This window comes from Apodemus sylvaticus, chromosome 3, assembly GCF_947179515.1.
Source record: "Apodemus sylvaticus chromosome 3, mApoSyl1.1, whole genome shotgun sequence".
In the NCBI taxonomy this organism is placed as follows: domain Eukaryota; kingdom Metazoa; phylum Chordata; class Mammalia; order Rodentia; family Muridae; genus Apodemus; species Apodemus sylvaticus.
This window is the reverse complement of record NC_067474.1, coordinates 155,223,761-155,243,168: the sequence shown is the minus strand read 5'-3', so window position 1 is coordinate 155,243,168 and position 19,408 is coordinate 155,223,761. Positions and strand designations below refer to the sequence as shown.

Below are 19,408 nucleotides of genomic sequence, written 5' to 3'. Positions count from 1 at the left end.
TCCAGAGGTCCTGAGTTCAAATCCCAGCAACCACATGGTGGCTTACAACCATCTGTAATATGATCTGATGCCCTCTTCTGGTGTGTCCGAAGAGCGTGACAGTGTACTCATAAACATAAAATAAATAAAGTCTTAGAAAACTCAAATGTGTTAAATGTGGCCTGGGCTTTGCTGTGGTTGGGAGAGGGCCTACTAACACTCGTAAGGTCCCGAGTTCAATCCCCCGCGCCACATCAAATGGGGCAGGCATGTGTTACTCACCTACTATCCCAGCACTAGGGAGGTAGAGGCTGGAGAATTGGAAGTTCGAAGTCATCCTCTGCTCTGCTACAGAGGGAATCCAAGGCCAACCTGGGCTACATGAGACTCTCAAAACAGGAGAGTGTGTTGCGAGCAGAGGAAAGGGCTATCTCTCTCCCAAGTGGGCTGCATTGCTCCCAGATACTGGTCCTTTGTTCAGAGACTTGCATAGTCTCATGGGATTAGCCAGCTACCTGTCCTTATCTTCCTACAGAGTTCCGAAGGCTGAGGAAGTCCTTGAGCTGGAACCCCCCACGTCCTTGCCCCCTCTAAAAAGGAAGCAGCAGGAACCTTCTCACTAGTTTCTGAGCTTCACTCCCACCATAGACCCAGCCTCCCCAAACCATTCAGGCGCCCACCACTTCGAAGTCTGAAGATAGGTCAGCTCTGTCACACCAGCCTGCAGGGCCCTGCTCCACGCCTACAATAGGGCCCTTCCCTCAGGACCTTCTTAATGTCTCCCAGGTCCCTTTAATCCTCTGCTGTAACCCACCAACACTCTCCCTCAATCCAGCTCTACACCATGCTGGCTGAAGGATTCCTGAATAAACCATGCTCACCCCTACCTACCCCAGGGCCTTAGCACGTGCTGTCCCTCAGCCTGGATGTGCGCTTACCGCACATACCTTACTGGCTATTGCTTCTTTTCTTTTCTTTTTCTTTTCTTTTCTTTAAAAATAAAAACAAAGATTTATTTATTTATTATAAGTACACTGTAGCTCAAGACCTTTGGAAGAGCAGTCAGTGCTCTTAACCGCCGAGCCATCTCTCCAGCGCCCCCCCCCCTTTTTTTTTCAAGACACGGTTTCATTGTGTAGCCCAGGCTGGCCTGGAACTCAGAGATTTACCTGCTGCTGCCTCCAAGTCCCGGGACGAAAGGCGAACACTGCTCCCTCTGCCTGGCCTCTGCTTTCCTTCAGATCTTTATCCAACTGTCAGTCACCCTTGGCCTTCTGTGGCTCCTTTCCCAGCTGCCTGGCTGCGTCCTCTTCCTGTGCCATTCCCTCTGCTCTCCTTGGGCCTGATCCTGTCTCTCACAGACTTCCACCCACTCCTGGACCTTGCTTAGGATGTTTCGTTGTTTTTTGAGACAGGGTCTCTCTGTGTAATCCTGACCAGCCTAGTGCTCACCTTGGAGATCAGGTTAACCTCAAACTCACAGAGATCCTCCTGTCTCCGCCTTCCGAGTGCTGGGATTGGAGGGGCTGGGCCTGGGCCTTGCCTTTATTCCTAAACTCCGAGAAGGGACAGTCCCCAGCCACACTCCTTACCACAGCCCGTTGCCTACAAATGTGTCGCTTGGGTTTTAGCTTTGGTTTCCGAGAGAGGCCAAGAGAACCTCAAACTTACCATGGAGTTAAGGATGACCTTGAACGACAGCCTTCTGCCTCTGCCTGCTCCCCTCCCCCAGTGCTGCAATTACACCACACTCCGTTATAGAGGGGCCTGGGCAATCAGACCAGGGCTTCATGCAGGATAGACAAGCACTCTGACCGGCTGACCTACATAACAGCCCCGACTGCATGAGCTCAGGCATGCAGCCTGCCTCAAGTTCCTGGTCACGGAGACCCCATGGCCCCGGCCATACGTGGGGTGACAAAACCATTCACAGAATTGTGCCTGTGTGAAACCCTGCCAGACCTGGGGCTTGGTGTGCAGGTCTGGAGATGAGCCCGGGGGCTGCCGACCCAGCAGAGTGGAGACAGACATGGTCAGAAGACGGGTGACTGGCACCGCCCTGTTGGCAGTTGCATAGACTTCAACAGTAGCTCTCTGTCCCTTGTCTCACAGAAGGAAATGCCCAAGTCAGGCGTGAAGCCTCAGGTTCCGCTGGGCTGATCTCTGTTCTTTCTGACTGTGGACTTCCCTGACCAGCTAAAAAAAAAAAAGACTAGGAGCCAGGCGGTGGTGGCGCACGCCTTTAGTCCAAGCACTCGGGAGGCAGAGACAGACAGATCTCTGTGAGATCAAGGCCAGTCTGGGACAGTCAGAGATACATGGAGAAACCTTGTCTGGGACACACATACACACACACACACACACACACATCTTACTTGAATTTAAAACTCTTCAAGCTCTCCATGGTGGCTGTCTTAGTCAGGGTTTCTATTCCTGCACAAACATCATGACCAAGAAGCAAGTTGGGAAGGAAAGGGTTTATTGAGCTTACACTTCTGCATTGCTGTTCATCACAAAAGGAAGTCAGGACTGGAACTCAAGCAGGTTAGGAAGCAGGAGCTGATGCAGAGGCCATGGAGGGATGTTCCTTACTGGCTTGCTTCCCCTGGCTTGCTCAGCCTGCTCTCTTATAGAACCCAAGAGCACCAGCCCAGAGGTGGTACCACCCACAAGGGGCCCTCCCCACTTTATCACTAATTGAGAAAATGCCCCACAGCTGGATCTCATGGAGGCACTTCCCCAACTGAAGCTCCTTTCTCTGTGATAACTCCAACCTGTGTCAAGTTGACACATAAAACCAGCCAGTAGAGTGGTGCACATCTTTATTCCCAGCAGTGGGAGGCAAAGGCAGAAGATTAACAGAGTGAACTCTAGGTTAGCCAGGACTCCATAATGATATCCTGTCTCAAAAAAAAAAAAAGAAAGAAAGGAAGGAAGGAAGGAAGGAAGGAAGGAAGGAAGGAAGGAAGGAAGAAAGAAAGAAAGAAAGAAAGAAAGAAAGAAAGAAAGAAAGAAAGAAAGAAAGAAAGAAAGAAAGAAAGAAAGAAAGGAAAAGAAAGAAAGAAAGAAAGGAAGGAAGAAAGAAAGAAAGAAAGAAATACAAGGGCTGGAGAGATGGCTCAGCAGTTAAGAGAACTGTCTGTTCTTCCAGAAGTCCTGAGTTCAATTTCCAGCAACCACACAGTGGCTCACAACCATCTGTAATGGGGTCCGATGCCATCTTCTGGGGTGTCTGAAGAGAGCAATGGTGATCTTATATACATAAAATAAATAAATCATAGGAAAAAAATCCAAAAGAAAATTTTCTTCAAACGCCAGGCATGATGGAGCACACCTGTAATTACAGCACTTGGAAGGCAGAGCCAGAGGGATTTCTGTGAGTCCTAGGCCATACCACAAAAAAAGAGAACAAAATAAAAAATTAAAACTAAAAATGGGAGGGGGGGGCTGGAGAGATGGCTCAGAGGTTAAGAGCACTGACTGTTCTTCTGAAGGTCCTGAGTTCAAATCCCAGCAACCACATGGTGGCTCACAACCATCCATAATGAGATCTGATGCCCTCTTCTGGAGTGTCTGAAGACAGCTACAGTGTACTAACATAATAAATAAATAAATCTTAAAAAAAAAAAAAACTAAAAACGGGCTCGGGGAGGGGGCTGCGGGAGTACTCATTTGCACAGACATACATCTGGGCAAAATGCCCATGTGTATGAAATAAAAATGTATGAAAAGAGAAAGCGTAAAAAAAAATAACAGGAAGTTGCTGAAGGCCTTTTAAGCCAGGAGGTTGGGTAACGGCCCATTTTTGTTGTTGTTGTTGTTGTGGGGTTTTTTTTTTTTTTTTGGTTTTTTTGTTTGTTTGTTTTTTCATACAAGGTATACAGAGTTTCTCTGTATACCTCTGGCTGTCCTGGAACTCACTCTGTAGACCAGGCTGGCCTTGAACTCAGAAATTCGCCTGCCTCTGCCTCCCAAGTGCTGGGAATAAAGGCGTGTGCCACGACCACCCAGCTGCCAGGTTTAATACTTACCCATTTTACTGACAGAACAAGATGGAAGGAGGAACCAGACCTTAAAAAACATAAAGTCAGGCTGGAGAGATGGCTCAGTGGGTAAGAGCACCGACTGCTCTTCCAAAGGTTATGAGTTCAAATCCCAGCACCCACATGGTGGCTCACAACCATCCTTAAAGAGATCTGATGCCCTCTTCTGGTGTGTCTGAAGACAGCTACAGTGTACTTACATATAATAAATAAATCTTAAAAAAAAAAAAAACAAACCAAAAAGTCAAATGCCCTGGATAAAGCTACCTTCAGCTTGAACCATCCACTTCTGGAGACTTCAGGGCCAGATGGGGGACGGGCAGTACTGTAGATACGCAAAGCCAGCCCCCGACCGCACCCCTACCCCCTCGCTCGCTCTCCGATGGGGCTCAGACAGCTTCGCCTGCCTGCTCACCAAGGAAAAAATTGCGCCTAAACAGAAACATAGTTGGCTTGAGTCGGGGAGAAAGGAACAATTCATCTTTGTCTTTTAACTGTGTTTATGTGGGTGTTTTATCTGCATGTATGTCTGTGTATCACCTGTATGCTTGGTACCCAAGGAGGCCAGAAGAGGGCGTCAGATCCCCTGGGGCTGAAGTTACCAATAGCTATGCTTCTCCCAGGGGGGCATTGAGAATTGAACCTAGTCCTCTCTGGAAAAGAGCCAGTGCTCTTGAGCCGTCACTGACTGCTCTTCCGAAGGTTGTGAGTTCAAATCCCAGTCACCACATGGTAGCTCACAACCATACATAAAATAAATCTTTAAAAAAAAAAAAAACAACTGAGCTGTCTCTCCAACTCCCCACCTGCATCCCCACTTTTCTTTTAATTTATTTTATGTATATGAATATACTGTCACTGCCTTCAGACACACCAGACCAGAGGAGGGCATCGGATCCCATTACAGATGGTTGTGAGCCACCATGTGGTTGCTGGGAATTGAACTCAGGACCTCTGGAAGAGCAGTCAGTGCTCTTAACCTCTGAGCCATCTCTCAGGCCCCCTTTTGGCTTTTTTGAGACAGTGTCTTGCCAATCCCAAGGGAGCCTTCGATGCTATCTATGTAGCTGGCGATGGCCCTGAACTTCCAGACTTTCCGGATCCTGCTTCCCAAGTGCTGGAACTACGGACTTGTGTCACTACACCTGGCTTTAAAATCCCTTTTTCTGTGCCATGGATTTAGAAACCAGGGCAAGTGGCATGCCGAGGGCCTGGTGTGACTCAGCAGAGGCTTTTGATTCTTGATGCTGTTTGACTCAGAGTCTCATGAGCGAGCATCCCACATGATGCGGAAGTGGTGTGCAATAAATGCACGGCTTTTGATTTTCAGCTTCCTAACTCCCAGTACTTGAACAGCCCCCTGTGCTTCAGAGTCACTGTTCTTTATATTTATTTATTTTTAATCTTTCTATGTGTGAGTTTTCGCCTATGTGTACCTCGTGCATGCTTTGGTGCCCTGAGGAATTAGAAGATATCAATTACAGATGTTTGTGATCCACTGTGTCAGGGCTGGGATTTGAACCCGGGTCCTCTGGAAGAGCAGTCGGCGATGAGCCTTCTCTTCAGGCCTTCACCCTGGTTTTGACAGACTAGAACCTGTGTCTAAACTCCAAGTGTGGTGCCACAGCCTACATATGGACAGACCTTCTCAGCAGGAATTCTTGTCAGACTGAGCATGTCTCTCTCCCCCTAGACACGCACACACCTTGGGAAGCTGGTAGGCAGTGAAAACATATGCCTTCCAGCTGTTCCTGAAGCTGTAAAGAGTTGATTGGTGGTGGTGGTGGTGGTGGTGAGCTGGAGAGATGGCTCAGCGGTTAAGAACACTGACTGTTCTTCTGGAGGTCCTGAGTTCAAATCCCAGCAACCACATGGTGGCTTACAACCATCTGTAATGAGATCTGATGCCCTCTTCTGGTGTGTCTGAAGACAGCGACCATGTACTCACATATAATAAATAAATCTTTACAAAACAAAACAAAAAAAATTGATCGGGACCATTATTCCAACAAGTACAGATGGAACAGTATCACAGAAATGTTGCCACCTTCCAAAGCTGTGTTTGAATATTTTCTTTCTTTCTTTCTTTCTTTCTTTCTTTCTTTCTTTCTTTCTTTCTTTCTTTCTTTCTTTCTTTCTTTCTTCCTTTCATTTTTTTCCCAAGACAGGGTTTCTTAGTGTCCTGCCTGGCCTGGAACTCACTCTATAGATCAAACTGGCGGTGAACTCACAGAGATCCAATTGCCTCTGCCTCCTCTGTGCTGGGATTAAAGACATGGGTCACCCCATCTAGTTACATTTTGTTTTGTCTTGTTTTGTTTTGCTTTGTTTTGTTTTCAATTAATCGTATGTGGGGAGGCCAGAAGAGAGTGTCAGACCTCCTGGAGCGGGTATAAGAGGCGACTGTGACACCGGGCGGTGGTGGCACACGCCTGTAATCCCAGCACTCTGGGAGGCAGAGGCAGGCGGATTTCTGAGTTTGAGGCCAGCCTGGTTTACATGGTTTACAGAGTGAGTTCCAGGACAGCCAGGGCTACACAGAGAAACCCTGTCTTGAAAAAAGCAAATCCAACCCCCCCCCAAAAAAAAGAGGCAACTGTGAGTAAATATGGATGCTGGGAACTCAACTCCAGGTCGCCTAAGAGAAGCAAGTACTCCTAACTCCAGATCATCTCTTCATCCCAAAGACACCCACACATGGGTGGTACCATATAAATTAGATGTGACAGCACGCGTCTGTCATCCCATCCCTGGGAAGACCAGAAGCTAGACGTATTCTGCAGCAACCTAGGAGCTGGAGGTGAGCCTGGGAAACAGTAATTGAAATACTGTTTCCAAACAAACAAACAAACAAACAAACGAAAGGAGTCGGGGCTTGGGCCATGGCTTGGTCAGCTGGGCACTCGACTTGTGTTGGAACTCTGACCCCTCCCACCCCCGAGTCCCATGATGCATGCTTCCTATCCCAGAGCTGGGGAGACAGAAGCAATTTAGACAATAGCTGAGTGGCAGGCCAAAGAGAGACCCTGTCTCAAGCGAGGTGGGTAGTATTCCTAAGCATGACATGGTGAGTTGTCCTGTGGCACACACACACACACACACACACACACACTTTTTTCATCATTAATGTATTTATTCACTTTACATCCTGATCAACCCTCCTCCCAGTCCCTGCCTCATTCAGTCACTCCCTCCCGTAGGCCCCCTCCCCTTCTCAGAGGATAAGGGGGGGGCCTGGGTATCGCCCACCCTGGCATATAGAGGACTAGGCCCCTCCTCTCCCACTGAGACCAGAGTTGGGAGAAGGATTGAAGGACCTGAACGGGATAGGGACTCTACAGGAAGACCAACAGAGTCAACTACTTTGGGCTGAACCACCAACCAAAGAGCGAACCTGGGCCGGACCTAGGCCCTCATGCATGTCGCAGAGGTGCAACTTGGTCTTCATGAGGGTCCCCCTGCGATTGGAGCGGGGACTGTCCCTGACTCTGTTGCCTGCCTGTGGATCCCATTCACACACACACACACACACACACACACACACGTTAAAAAGCTGAATCGGTCTTTAATCCAAAACGTGAAATGGTGGTTGCTGGAACACGACGCTGAGCTGGTGGCTTGCAGTTCAGTCGCAGGGAATAGCCATATGGCTTGTTGGTCAGACTCCGGGTCTGTGTGGTTGCACCAGGCCCGCAGCGCACAGGTTGGGGTCTTGTAGGTGCCCTGGCTGGGAGGGACTGAGAGGGAAGTCCTTCTTTCAGGCTGATCCTCCGCCTCCTTCTTGCCACAAACAGCTCTGGGCACCTGTCTCTCTCTCTCTCTCTCTCTTTCATCATTTAATGCAATGTGTCCTCTGCCCTCAATCTTTTCTTTATCTGCTCAACAAAGACAACCTTGATCCCAACCGTCCTCAGTTTGCCCTCTACCACAGTTCCATTGGTGACTCTTATTTTTCCTAAATTCAATATTTTTTGTGCTTTTTTTGTTTGCTTGTTGTTTTTTGGTTTTTCGAGACAGGGTTTCTCTGTGTAGCCTTGGCTGTCCTGAAACTCACTCTGTAGACCAGGCTGGCCTCGAACTCAGAAATCCACCCACCTCTGCCTCCCAAGTGCTGGGATTGAAGGCCTGTGCCATCACTGCCCTTCAATATAAGTTTTAAAACACCTTGGCTTCGGTTGCTATAGAGACTCTGCTTTTCTCCCTAAAGGTCAGCTCAAGCCCTTAGGGTGACCTGCTAGAACAATCCACAAAACCTAAAATGGGTCCTTGGTTCAGAAGGACACATAAGCGATTCTTGGGGTCATATGCTGGAGAACACTTGGTTCAAGTTGATCCTGGAGGCGCGTGTCTCAGTACTTGGAGTCTGAGGCAGGAGGATCGCTTCAACTTCAAGGCCAGGAAAGGCTAGAGGGAGGCCCTGATATAGAATCTAGTATAGGCCGGGCAGTGGATCTCTCTGAGTTTAAGGCCTACCTGGTCTACATAGTGAGTTCCAGGCTAACCGGGGACACAGAGTGAGAAAAAAAAAATAAAACAAACAAAAACAGTACAGAAATTATAGCCATGGTTTCTAATGTTTCTGCTTGTTTTTGTTGTTGTTTTTCTTTGCTTGGTTGGGTTTTGTTGTTTTTGAGACAGGCTCTCAGTAGCCCAGGCTGGCCTACAGCTCACTTTGCAGCCGAGGCTGGCTTGTAAGCCCCACTGCCTCTACTCCCCAAGTGCTGAGATAACAGGCGTGCACCCCTGGCTAACACTTGGCTGTGGTGTAAAGCCCTGAGGCCGATAGGCCCAGATGGGAAGGAACGCAGGAACCACAGATGCTCATTCCCTTTCCAGAGTTTATTTTATCCCGTATCCAGTCCTAGAGGAACTAAACTTTAAAATCACGTCCATCGTCCAGCTCTCCTTGGAGGCCAGGGGAAGGGTGGGATCGGCGGTCCTCTGTTCCTTCTGCTGTAGATAGAATTAGTGCTTCCTCGGGGGACTTTAGGGATGAGTTCACCTGAGGAGATGCAATTGAACACTAGGGAGCCAGAACGGAGAGTTTTGGTGTCTGAGAATTAAAAGATGGACTTACTGATTTCTGAGGTTATGATTATTTTTTGGGACCAAACTTAGAGAAGTGACCAAGGTAGGAGACAGAGCCCAAGTGTATAGCTGTCGTGTTTGGACAGGGCATGTGTCCGGTGAATCGGTATGCTGGACTCTGGGCTGAAGGAGTGAGGCCCTTAGCAGGATAGGATAGGCTGTGTTTTCATTACCTTCCCATTGCTATGATGAAACACCATGACTGGGGGGTGGGGAGATATTTGGTTTACATATCCCTGGAGGGATGCTAAGTCAGGAACTCAAACCAAGCAAGAACCTGGTGGCAGGCGCTGATGCAGAGGCCATGGAGGGGCGCTGCTGACTGGCTTGCTCCCCCTGCCTTGCTCAGCCTGCTTCCTTGTAGAACCCAGGACCTCCAGCCCAGGGGATGGCACCTCAGTGGGCTGACCCCACCTCCCATCAATCACTAATTAAGAACATGCCCTGCAGCCTTATCTTGTGAGGGCATTTTCTCAATTGAGTTTCTCTCCTCTCAGATGAATTTAGCTTGTGTCCCTGGGTCGGGTTGACACAAAACTAGTCAGGACGGAAGGGTGTGGGGGCCCATAGGGAAGGGGGCTTCTTTTGGAAGTAGAAGAGACTTTGAGAATGGTGAACTGGGGTGTTGGGGAGGACAGAGGGCTGAGCTCCTGCATTAAGGCAACTTTGAGTGCTGGAGTTTGTAGGCAAGGTGGTACAAACCCTGAACCCTGGGGTGTGTGTGGAGGGGCTGGAAAGAGATAGGTAGGTGTCTTTGCCAGGCCAGGACTTGTCTCCAGAGTCTCTGGAGTATTCGGGTATATCTGGGGTCCCTTGTGGACAAGGGTGAGGAATGTCAGATTTGGAATGAGGGAGGGGCCCTGTCTGTCCTGATCCTGAGTGGGAGTGGGGTCTTCAAGGAGTTGGCCAGGTCCTGGAAGGAGGGTCTTTGAATGTTACAGGGAATGGGAGTGTGGGCAAGAAGAGAGTGGCCAATGTCTCAGGAGTTGGGGCGGGTTTTCAGGCCAGTGCAGGGCCTTGCTGCAAGTGCTTAGGGGCAGGACAACACGGTGACTCAGAGGAGTTGGGAGGGGGCCCGGGGTCTGTGAGGTTCCCCGGGGTCTTTGAGCAGGGTGGCCCCCGAGATCTATGAGGTCCCAGGGTCTCATGAGGAGTTGTGCAGGGCTAGGAAGTGGAAGTCTCTGAGTCCCAGGGTGTTTGAGGTCCCGAGTCGCTGCGGTGCCGGATCTACGCGATCCCGGCTCTGCGAGGTCTCGTGTCTATGCGATCCGGACTGTGTGAGTCCCCAAGTCTGCAGGTCCCCGGGGCTCGGGATCGCTGAGCTCACAGGTCTCCGCGGTCACCCCCGTCTCCACCGTCCCGGGTCTCGGAGGAGGCGGGCCCGCCGGGTCCCCGCCGTCCGTCCCTCCCGGCCGGGGCTGGCGCCGCCCCGCCTGACATCAGTTCCTGCGGCCGCGCACGGCCCGCGTCTCCTCCTTCCCGGCTCGGCGCTCGGGAGGCAGCGGCGGCGGCGGCGGCAGCGGAGCGAGGCCCGGGCGAGGGGAGGCGAGGCGAGGGCGGCGGGCGCCGGGGCCCGCGGCCGGCACCACGGAGCCCCCGCACGGCCGGCGGCAGCGGTTGGCGGCGGCCCCGGGCGCCCGGCGTGGGAAGCGGCGACGGGGCGGCGGCGGCGGCGCCATGGAGCCGCGGGAGGTGAAGGACCGAATCCTGGAGAACATCTCGCTGTCGGTGAAGAAGGTGAGCGGCCTCCTTCGGCCCGGGCCCCCTCCCCGGTCCCCGTCGCTCGCCCTCCCGCCCCCCAACCCCGGTCGCCTCCGTGGCCGGAACCCCCGGGCCACCGTCCTCCCGGCGACCCCGGGCCCTGCTGGGGAAGAAGGCGGCTCCCGGGAGCGCCGCGGCCTCCGAGCTATTTTTAAAGAACAAAGTTGAGGTCACCGTCCTCGGAGCTCCCCGGTGCCCGGCCCGGCCTTGTCTTCCCGACCCTGGCCGGTGACACCCAGGGAAGGCTTGCCGGTAGGACCGGGCACGGAGAGCATCCCTGAGGAATCCACTGCATCCATCCTCCCTCGCTCGCTCGCTCGGGGCAAAGGCCGAGGAGGACCGGCACCTGCTGGTCACCCCAGCTGTGCCCTGCGACGTGGCCCGGGGACCCGCGGAGTCCCCAAGTCGTCCTACTCGGATGGCAGTGTAGGAAAAGCTAACTAGGGGGTTCTGATTGAGGATCTGCTGAGGCGTCTAGTCTAGGGTTGTGTTTTTGGATGGTGAGCCGTGGGACGGTGACACTATGACACTTTGCGTCGGGGTTTTGTTAGTATTGGTCACTGCCCCAATTCCTGGTAGAAATGACTACCTGTCAAGGGCATGCACATGGGTGAGAAGACAGGCCAGCCTCAGAGGGCTGGGTGTGCTGAAGCATGGCTGTCATCCCAGCACACAGGAGGCTAGGATCCTGAGGTCCAGGCTAGCCTGGACTACACAGTGAGACCCTGTCTCAAAACCAAAAATAGAGGAGTGGGAAAGATCGACTAGCCTTCCTTCTTGCTCTTCCGTGTGTGTGTGTGTGTGTGTGTAATTATACTCTATGAGGTGTGTGTGTCTATATGTAAATGGGAGAGTGGAGGTCAGAGGTCAACTTTTGAGAACTGGTTCTCTCCTCCCATGTGAATTCCAGGAATCAAACTCTTGTTAAGTCTTGGCAGCAATGCCTTTACCCACTCAGCCATTTCTCCAGCCCTTTTCTTTCCTGCTTTTCTTTCTTTTACTTTTTCTTTCTTTCTTTTTTTTTTCAAACAGTCTCACTATGTAGACAAGGCTAGCCTCAAACTCTTCCTCCAGAGTGCTGGCGTTAAAGGTGAGTACCACCACTATGCCTGCCACCTTTAAGGGTCTTGGTGCTTCTAACTGGGCATAGAGGCACAGGCCTTTGACCCCAGCATTTGGGAGGCAGTCTGGTGAGTTTCTGTGAGTGTGAGGCCAGCCTGGTCTACATAGTGAGTTCCAGGACAGCCAGAGCTACATAGTGAGACTCTATCTTGAAGGAAAAAAACAAAAAACAAAAAATAAGAAGGTTTCTGCTTTTTATAAGACTTACTCTGAGACTCTTTAGTAATAGGTGAAAGATTTATACGATCTGAGGAGAAACCAGAGTATTTACTCTGAGACTCTTAGTTTGAGAGAGGCTCCACAGTACTGATTCTCTCTCAGCACACCAAGCCAGGTGATGGCTCACGCCTTTAATCCCAGCACTCAGGCGCCAGAGGCAGGTTCCGGGCCAGCCTGGTCTACAGAGGAGAGTTCCAGCACAGTCCGAGAGGGCTAAATGAAGAAACCCTGACTCTGAAAATAAAACCCAAACAAGCCAAACAAACAAACAAACAAAACCCACAAAACAAACAAAACAACAGCTAACAAGTTCAGCTCCCGCCATAGACACCGAGACTGAAACAATCACGGCCCTAGGCCTGGTAAGATGGCCGTAGCAGGTAAACCGGCTTGCGAGACAAAGTTGGTGTGCAAACTGGATGACCTGGGTTCAATCCCCAGAACTCCTGATGGAAAAAGTGAATTTAAAAAAATGTTGCTGGAGAGAAAGCTAGCTCAGTGGCTAAGAGCACTGGCAGCTTTTCCAGAGGACCTAAGCTGGGGTCCTAGCACCTACGCTGGGGAGGCTAACTACTGCCTGTTCTCCAGCTTGACAAAAACCACAGGAAGAAACCTTTTAAACTCTGGTCCTCCGAAAGACTCTGTTGGTAGAAGAGAGGGAGGCCCTAACTCAGCCTTCACAGACTGAGAGTATTCTCAGAGGCATCCAGGCTAGAGGGAACTGCCTCCCAAGAAGTGCCCCTTCCCCAGGGAATTTTTTTGGGATTGAGTATCAAGGGTTCTGCTAGATGCAGCTAGAATGTGCACCCCGGAAAAGCCAGGCAGCCTGGCCCAGAGGCCCAACACTGCACAGACCCCGGCTGGGCTCTGGATCTGTCACTGGTCGCCATGATCCGTGCCGCCAGCGGAGCTTCTGCTGACTTCACCGGTCACACGTCAGACTCCGCTCTTAATGTATGGAAATTCAGTTCCGGGGGAGACTATGCCTGCACTGCTCCGCACAATCCCTGTCACACACTTAGGCCCTGTTACAGCTGCCACTGTCGCCTGCACTGTCTCCTGTCTCTTTTCCCTGAGGTGGGGCAGGCTGGCACCCAGGGCCGTGGCACGCTCTGTGGACACTCGCTCTACCATGACCCACAACCGTGGGCTCTTTTTATTTCATTATTTTATTTTACCTTATTCTCTTAGATAGCCCAGGCTGACAAAATGACCTCATGGTGATTTTTGATCTTCTCCTCCACCTTGCAAGCACTGGAGTTACAGGCATGCGCCACCATATCTGGCTTCTCTATGTTGCTGGGGATCGAACCCAGGGTCCTTTGCGTGTTGGGCAAATAATCCATTCTCTGAACTACATCCTGAAGATCCCTTTTCTTTTTCTTTTTTGTTTTTTTGTTTTTTGTTTTCTGGTTTTTTTTTATTTTTTGTTTTTGTTTTGCAAGGCAGGGTTTCTCCGTGTAGCCCTGGGTGTCCTGGAACTGTCTCTGTAGACCAGGCTGGCCTCAAACTGATAGAGATTCATCAGCCTCTACCCTCAGAGCTCTGGGATCAAAGGCATGTGACATTCCACTCGGCCATTTTTTCTTTTTTCTGAGACAGTATCTAACTACCTTGCCCAGGCTGCTCTTGAACTTACGTCCTTTTGCTTTAGCTTCTAAAGTGAGTACAGTTATAGACCTGAGGCACTACACCCTTCTTCCTGGAAACTTTTTCTTAAAGGATCAGCAGAGAATATTTTTAAGCATCACAGCGTTGACTGAAATACCCACTTCTTTCCTTTTTACTCCAGAGTAACCACACATTTAAGGGTAAGGTTGTGTTTGAGTAAACTGTCATAAAAATAGACTAAACTTTGGCCCACAGGTAGTAGTTTATATATGGACATCTGGTATACCCGCCCCCAAGAAAATTCCCTGTCAAGGTGGGCTGGGGAGCACTATCAGAGAAGTGAGGGTGGCTAGGCCCGCAGAGAGCCTGTGTGCACACTGCTGCAGCTGCGTCTGCATCTTTGTTCTCTCAGGCTTGCGGGTGAATGTCGGCACCAAGAATCCCAGCCACAGATTCAGTTTCCTGAGTATCCTCCCGGGGCCTCCTCGTTCCAGGACGGTGACATGGGGCAGGGAGGGGCAGGGTCTCCATCCTCCTGGAAGCAGCGTTGGAGTACAAGATAAGGAATGATGTGGTCAGATCTTACCTCCACCGTTTTCACATGCTGGCTGGTTCTGCACGGGCTTTAGGCGGAATGTGATGAAGATACAGAGGGGTCAGCTTCAGCAAGGAAGAAGGAGAAAATGAAGAGGTTTTCTAAGAAAACAAGTCTTGGGTGAGGAAGAGAGACGGGTGTCACTCTTCAGCCTGAGGTGGCCTTGAACTCACTGAAGCCTAGGAGGCAGGGAGACAGTGCCTCCCTGGAATTGCATTATGCTAAGCAACACGTTCTAAAAACACACACACATATAATCACACACATGACACAAACATGTACCACACATATGTGTACCACATACACACACATACCATATAACCCCTATATACATATGTTATATACACACACATGCATCATATATATACATACACATCATACATGCACTATACAACACATGCACACACACCATACACACACTACCACACTACATACATGCACCACACACATACACATACACTATACATACATTGTTAAAAACACAAATATGGACATGGTGAGGCTCCGTGGTGGACTGCTTGCCTGAGCATGCGCGAAGCCCTGGGCTGGGCCCCCAGCCTTACGTTGGGGTGTACACCTGTGTTCCCAGGGCTAGAAGGTAGAGGCCTGAGCATCCCAAATTCAAGATCATCCTTGGCTACATCAGAGAGTTCTAGGCCAGCCTGGGCTACATGAGACTCTGTCTCAAAAAAAAAACAAAACAAGGGCTGGAGAGATGGCTCAGCGATTAAGAGCACAGACTGCTCTTCCAGAGGTCCTGAGTTCAATTCCCAGCAACCAACCACGTGGTGGCTCACAACCATCTAAATGGGATCCGATGCCCTCTTCTGAGGGCAGCTACAGTGTACACACATACCATAGATAAAAAGAAAATAAATAAATAAGTGAAACCCAAGCACACACACACAAAAATAAACAATAAAAACACCCAATCACTCAGTAGCCAGAAGGATGGGTAAGTGGATTACCATAAGGTTAGGGCTAGCCTAGGCTTTGTGGCCAAAGCCTTCAAAAAACTTATTATTATAATAATTATTAGTGTTAATGAAACAAAGCCACAGGCGTTTCAAAAGCTTGCAGGATGGAAACTAACCATCTCATGTCTTCCCCATCATAAATGGGACACATGACCTCCTAAGACATGGACAGCAGGCACAGTGGCTGCTTGTGTGGCCGGATTCTTACCATGCCGCCTCCTGCTGAATGAGTGTCAGTGAGGGCCTGCACCCCCCCCACCCCCGGCACCACCCCCACCCCCGCCCCCAATACCACCCCCGTCTGGATCCAGAGGCTCAGATAACCAGACTGCAGCTGTTGCCCGGCCCAGCTGCACATGGCTGCTTTCAAGGCTGTCCTGGGGAGTGGGCTTTTCCCTGATTTTGTTTTTTGAGGCAGGCCTCTGATAGCCCTGGCTGTTCTTGCTACTTGCTAGGTAGATCAGGCTGGCCTCGAACTTCCAGAGATCCACCTGCCTCTGCCACCCGAGTGCTAGGGTTAAAGGTGTAGGCAGCCATGGATGGCCTTTCAGCTTCTTCCGCTAGTTTAGCCCCAGCAGTGGGCTGAACATCAATGAAAGTCCAGGCCCTTAGGTTTTACATCATTAGGTTTTGTTCTCTCTGCTTTCTGGGAAAATAGGCTGGAAAAAAAAAAACCAAAGCCTTGAGTCATTGGGGCAAAGATCTAAATAAAATAATAGCCACACACATATTTTATGAAGTAAGGTGCTTCCCTTTCTTTCTGCTGAGTCGTGGTATTGGCCTTGGCTCTTTCTCTTTGGTTGCAGAACAGGCTGGGAAGGGCCCACGGGCTCCCAAGCAGGACACATAGTGTGGGCGCGCTGCAGCTCTGACGCCGTAGGTCACCCCATTGACGCCCAGCAACAGGTGTGAGACCAGTGCTGCCTGCTTCTCCCGAGCACTGCCAGTCCGGCTTACAGAATGCTTCTTTCTATATGCTGCTTCTCAGATATCACGTCTCTGGTAGAAGCCTTATAACACTGTGGCCTAGTCCATCGACGGCTTGGCTCTGGCTTAGAGTTATTCAAATTAGAAGGCTCCGGGTGATGGTTCGAAGCCAAGCAGAAATTCACGCACTCCTGGGCTTAGAGACACAGCCACCCATTGGCAATCGTGGCCTGCAAGGAGGATCAAGTCTGACTCCCCATGGTGGTCACAGCTCACACTCAAGGTTGGGTGACTCAGAGGTGACTCTTTGATCTTCCTCAAAACTCAACTCTCAACCCTCTGCTGTCAGCGGTTGGGTCTAGAAGCATTCTGAATGACAGGGCAGTGGTCAGGAAGCTAAGAGAGGAGCCCAGTGTGGGAGTGGCAGTGAGGCGAAGGCTGGCTTTCCTAGGTAGCTCGCTGCCCATAGCTCTGGCGGCTCATTTGTCCTGCCGGCATGCTTGTCTTGGCCTGAGGAGTCGTCCCCATGGCCCTTGCATGTGGCTGTCAGAGCTGACAGTGCCCTGAAATTCACAGGAAACACTGGGGCTTTCCTGTGGCAAAGTTCTTCCAGGTGGCCTCTTTGGTGACAAAGGGGCTTCCCAGGATGCACTGCACTGTGGACAGATGGTGCAACTCTTTCGCTGAGCCGGCCTCCTGGAGTGAATCGCGGAGAGAGCACTTCTGGTTGGTGTGAGCAAGTATTCCCTGCCAGCCCCTCCGTCCTCCCACTCAGCCTACTGGTTGCCTGCTAGGGGCGTGTGTCTTGAACTCCCATGTGGGCCAGAACAGTGATAAGGTTTTAAGCTGGGGCTGGAGGCTTACTGATCTGTTGGGGTTCATAAACACCGGGGGTCCTGAGCACATCCCCCATCTTACACCCTGGTGGCCTTGCTTTTGTCTTCTGTGTATCGTATGTCTGTGATTTATCTTCTCCCTTGCCTGTAAGTGTTAGTGTTAAACATTACAGAAGCACACAGGAAAACATGTTTGTTTGTTTTTGTTTTTTTTTTAAGATTTATTAATTTAATGTATATGAGTACACTGTAGCTGTCTTCAGACACTCCAGAAGAGGGTGTCAGATCTCACTACAGATGGTTGTGAGCCACCATGTGGTTGCGGGGAATTGAACTCAGAACCTTTCAAAGAGCAGTCAGTGCTTTTAGCCGCTCTCCAGCCCACATCTGTTTCTTATGGTCCATTCTCTTCCCCAGACAGCTGTTTAAGAGTGGGAACTAATGGAATCTAAGTAACCCAGTGGTTTCGGAGAACAAGGGAGGGACTGTACCCATTTGAAATCCCCAAGATCCCCCACCGGAATCTTTGGAAGTCATAGGTCACTGATCAATCTCAGCAGAAGCTGTCTGCGTCCTTTTTCTTCAGTGGCCTCAAACTCACTTCATAGCCAAGGATGACTTTAAACTTCTGGCCATCCTGCCTCCTCCTGGGGCTCGTCACCCAGTTTTCTGTGTTGCTGGGGATGTGTATGCTGGGCCAGCTCCATACTCACCAAACCACACCCCACTAAGCCACACCCCACTAAGCCACACCCCCACCAAGCCACACCCACAGCCTCACCCAAGCCCTTCATTTCTGCTGTGCCTCTGGCTGCTGAGGCTTGAAGCGTTGAGAGGAAGAGGCAGTTACACAACTGGATTCCTTATATTTAACCTGCTGGAGCAGGTCTCCTATCTCCGGAACTTTCCCTAGTCAGTAACATTGCAGACGCTTGCTGCCCGCCTAAGGCAGGGAGGGGAGGCTCGGGGAGGCAGCTCGTCCAAAACCATTAACCTCAGAAGGAGCAAGGGTGACCTTGGAGCCGTCTTTCTGCCTCCTGTTCTCTTTCCATTTCTCCATAATGTCTGCCTTAAGATGATAATCGCGTGTCTCTATAGGTCAGTCTTTTTAATGTATATAACGCTGGGTTTCATCACGATGGTCACACGTGTAGATCTTTGCATTTTTATTGTGTCCCCCTCCTGCTCTCTCCTCCCCTTCCCCCTTGGGTTGCCCTACCCGTATTTTGGTATTTTTCCGCATTGGTTGAGTGACTGCCGTGTGCTGAGCGCTCTTGTCTTCACTGGGAATCAGCAGCGAGCAAGTCCTGGAAAAGGGTCTTCGTCCTAGAGACAAACATGAGGCAGGTGGCAGTTTGGGGGTCTGTGGAAGTGGGTGTACAGCTGGTGAGGTGCATGGGTGCGTGTTGGATCACTGGAATCCACTGTAGAAAGCTGCCCATAGCAGACTGTGCTTGGTGACCATGAGGCGGTGACAGCAGGATTCCCCGGGCTTGATGGCCGGCCAGCCCAGCCGCGATTCAGTGAATTCCAGGCCAAGTGTGAGACCTTATCTCAAAAATCCCAAGGTGGACAGTGTTCCTAAGGAAGAGACATCAGAGGTTGTCCCCCCACCCCACGGCATGTAACACACACAACACACACACATACACACATACACACACACACACACACACACACACACAAGTAAGAATTACAGTGGATAGATGCCCTCCTTCCTGGCTGTAAGTAGCCATGATTTGGAATCCAGAATGTTCCAGGCAGACTTCCTCGCCCTTTGCATTTTCAGCCTGTAACGGATCTGACTGGACCATGGCATTGCCGTGGCCATATCCTCCAGACTAAAGCAGGCGGTGACCTTGGTGGCCATTTTCCTTTATGGGCACACTGCTTGGGTGGAGGAGAAGGACTCATGAGGTCACACTGGCGCCTGTGGACTGGGGAAAGGGGAACTAACACAGACACGGAGACACGTGAGCAGCCCCTTCCCCCACACATACACAAGAGCGGCACACAGCTCCGGTGGGTGACTGAGGGACCCGGCAGGGTTCTGCCAGCGCCAGCCTAGAAGGATGGAGGGGAGTCTGCACGGTGTGTTCTTTGAGGCCAGTGCCCGCCTTCTGGGCCTCTGGGGTTTGTCCAGGGCCCTTGGCAGACAGTTCTCCCTGCTCTCAAAGGCAACCTTGCTTCCTCCAAAAGGGGTCAAGGCTTGCTCCTGAGGCTTGGACAGCCTCCTTCCTGGAAGGCAAA

The 19,408-nt window shown here is 50.9% G+C and overlaps 1 protein-coding gene across 5 annotated transcripts in view; it reads left to right on the top strand.

Annotated features, from left to right (window-relative positions):
• The first annotated feature begins 10,550 nt into the window (after nucleotides 1–10,550).
• Nucleotides 10,551–19,408, top strand: part of Plekhm2 (pleckstrin homology and RUN domain containing M2) — a 43,887-nt gene continuing 35,029 nt past the window's right edge. For 2 of the 5 annotated variants that reach the window (XM_052177952.1, XM_052177951.1), the window contains exon 1: nucleotides 10,551–10,847. In XM_052177952.1, the coding sequence (XP_052033912.1) occupies nucleotides 10,788–10,847 (60 nt within the window). In that variant the 5' untranslated portion in view covers nucleotides 10,551–10,787. The remainder of the gene's footprint in view (nucleotides 10,848–19,408) is intronic. The other 3 variants (XM_052177950.1, XM_052177949.1, XR_007977135.1) reach the window with 2 other exon arrangements.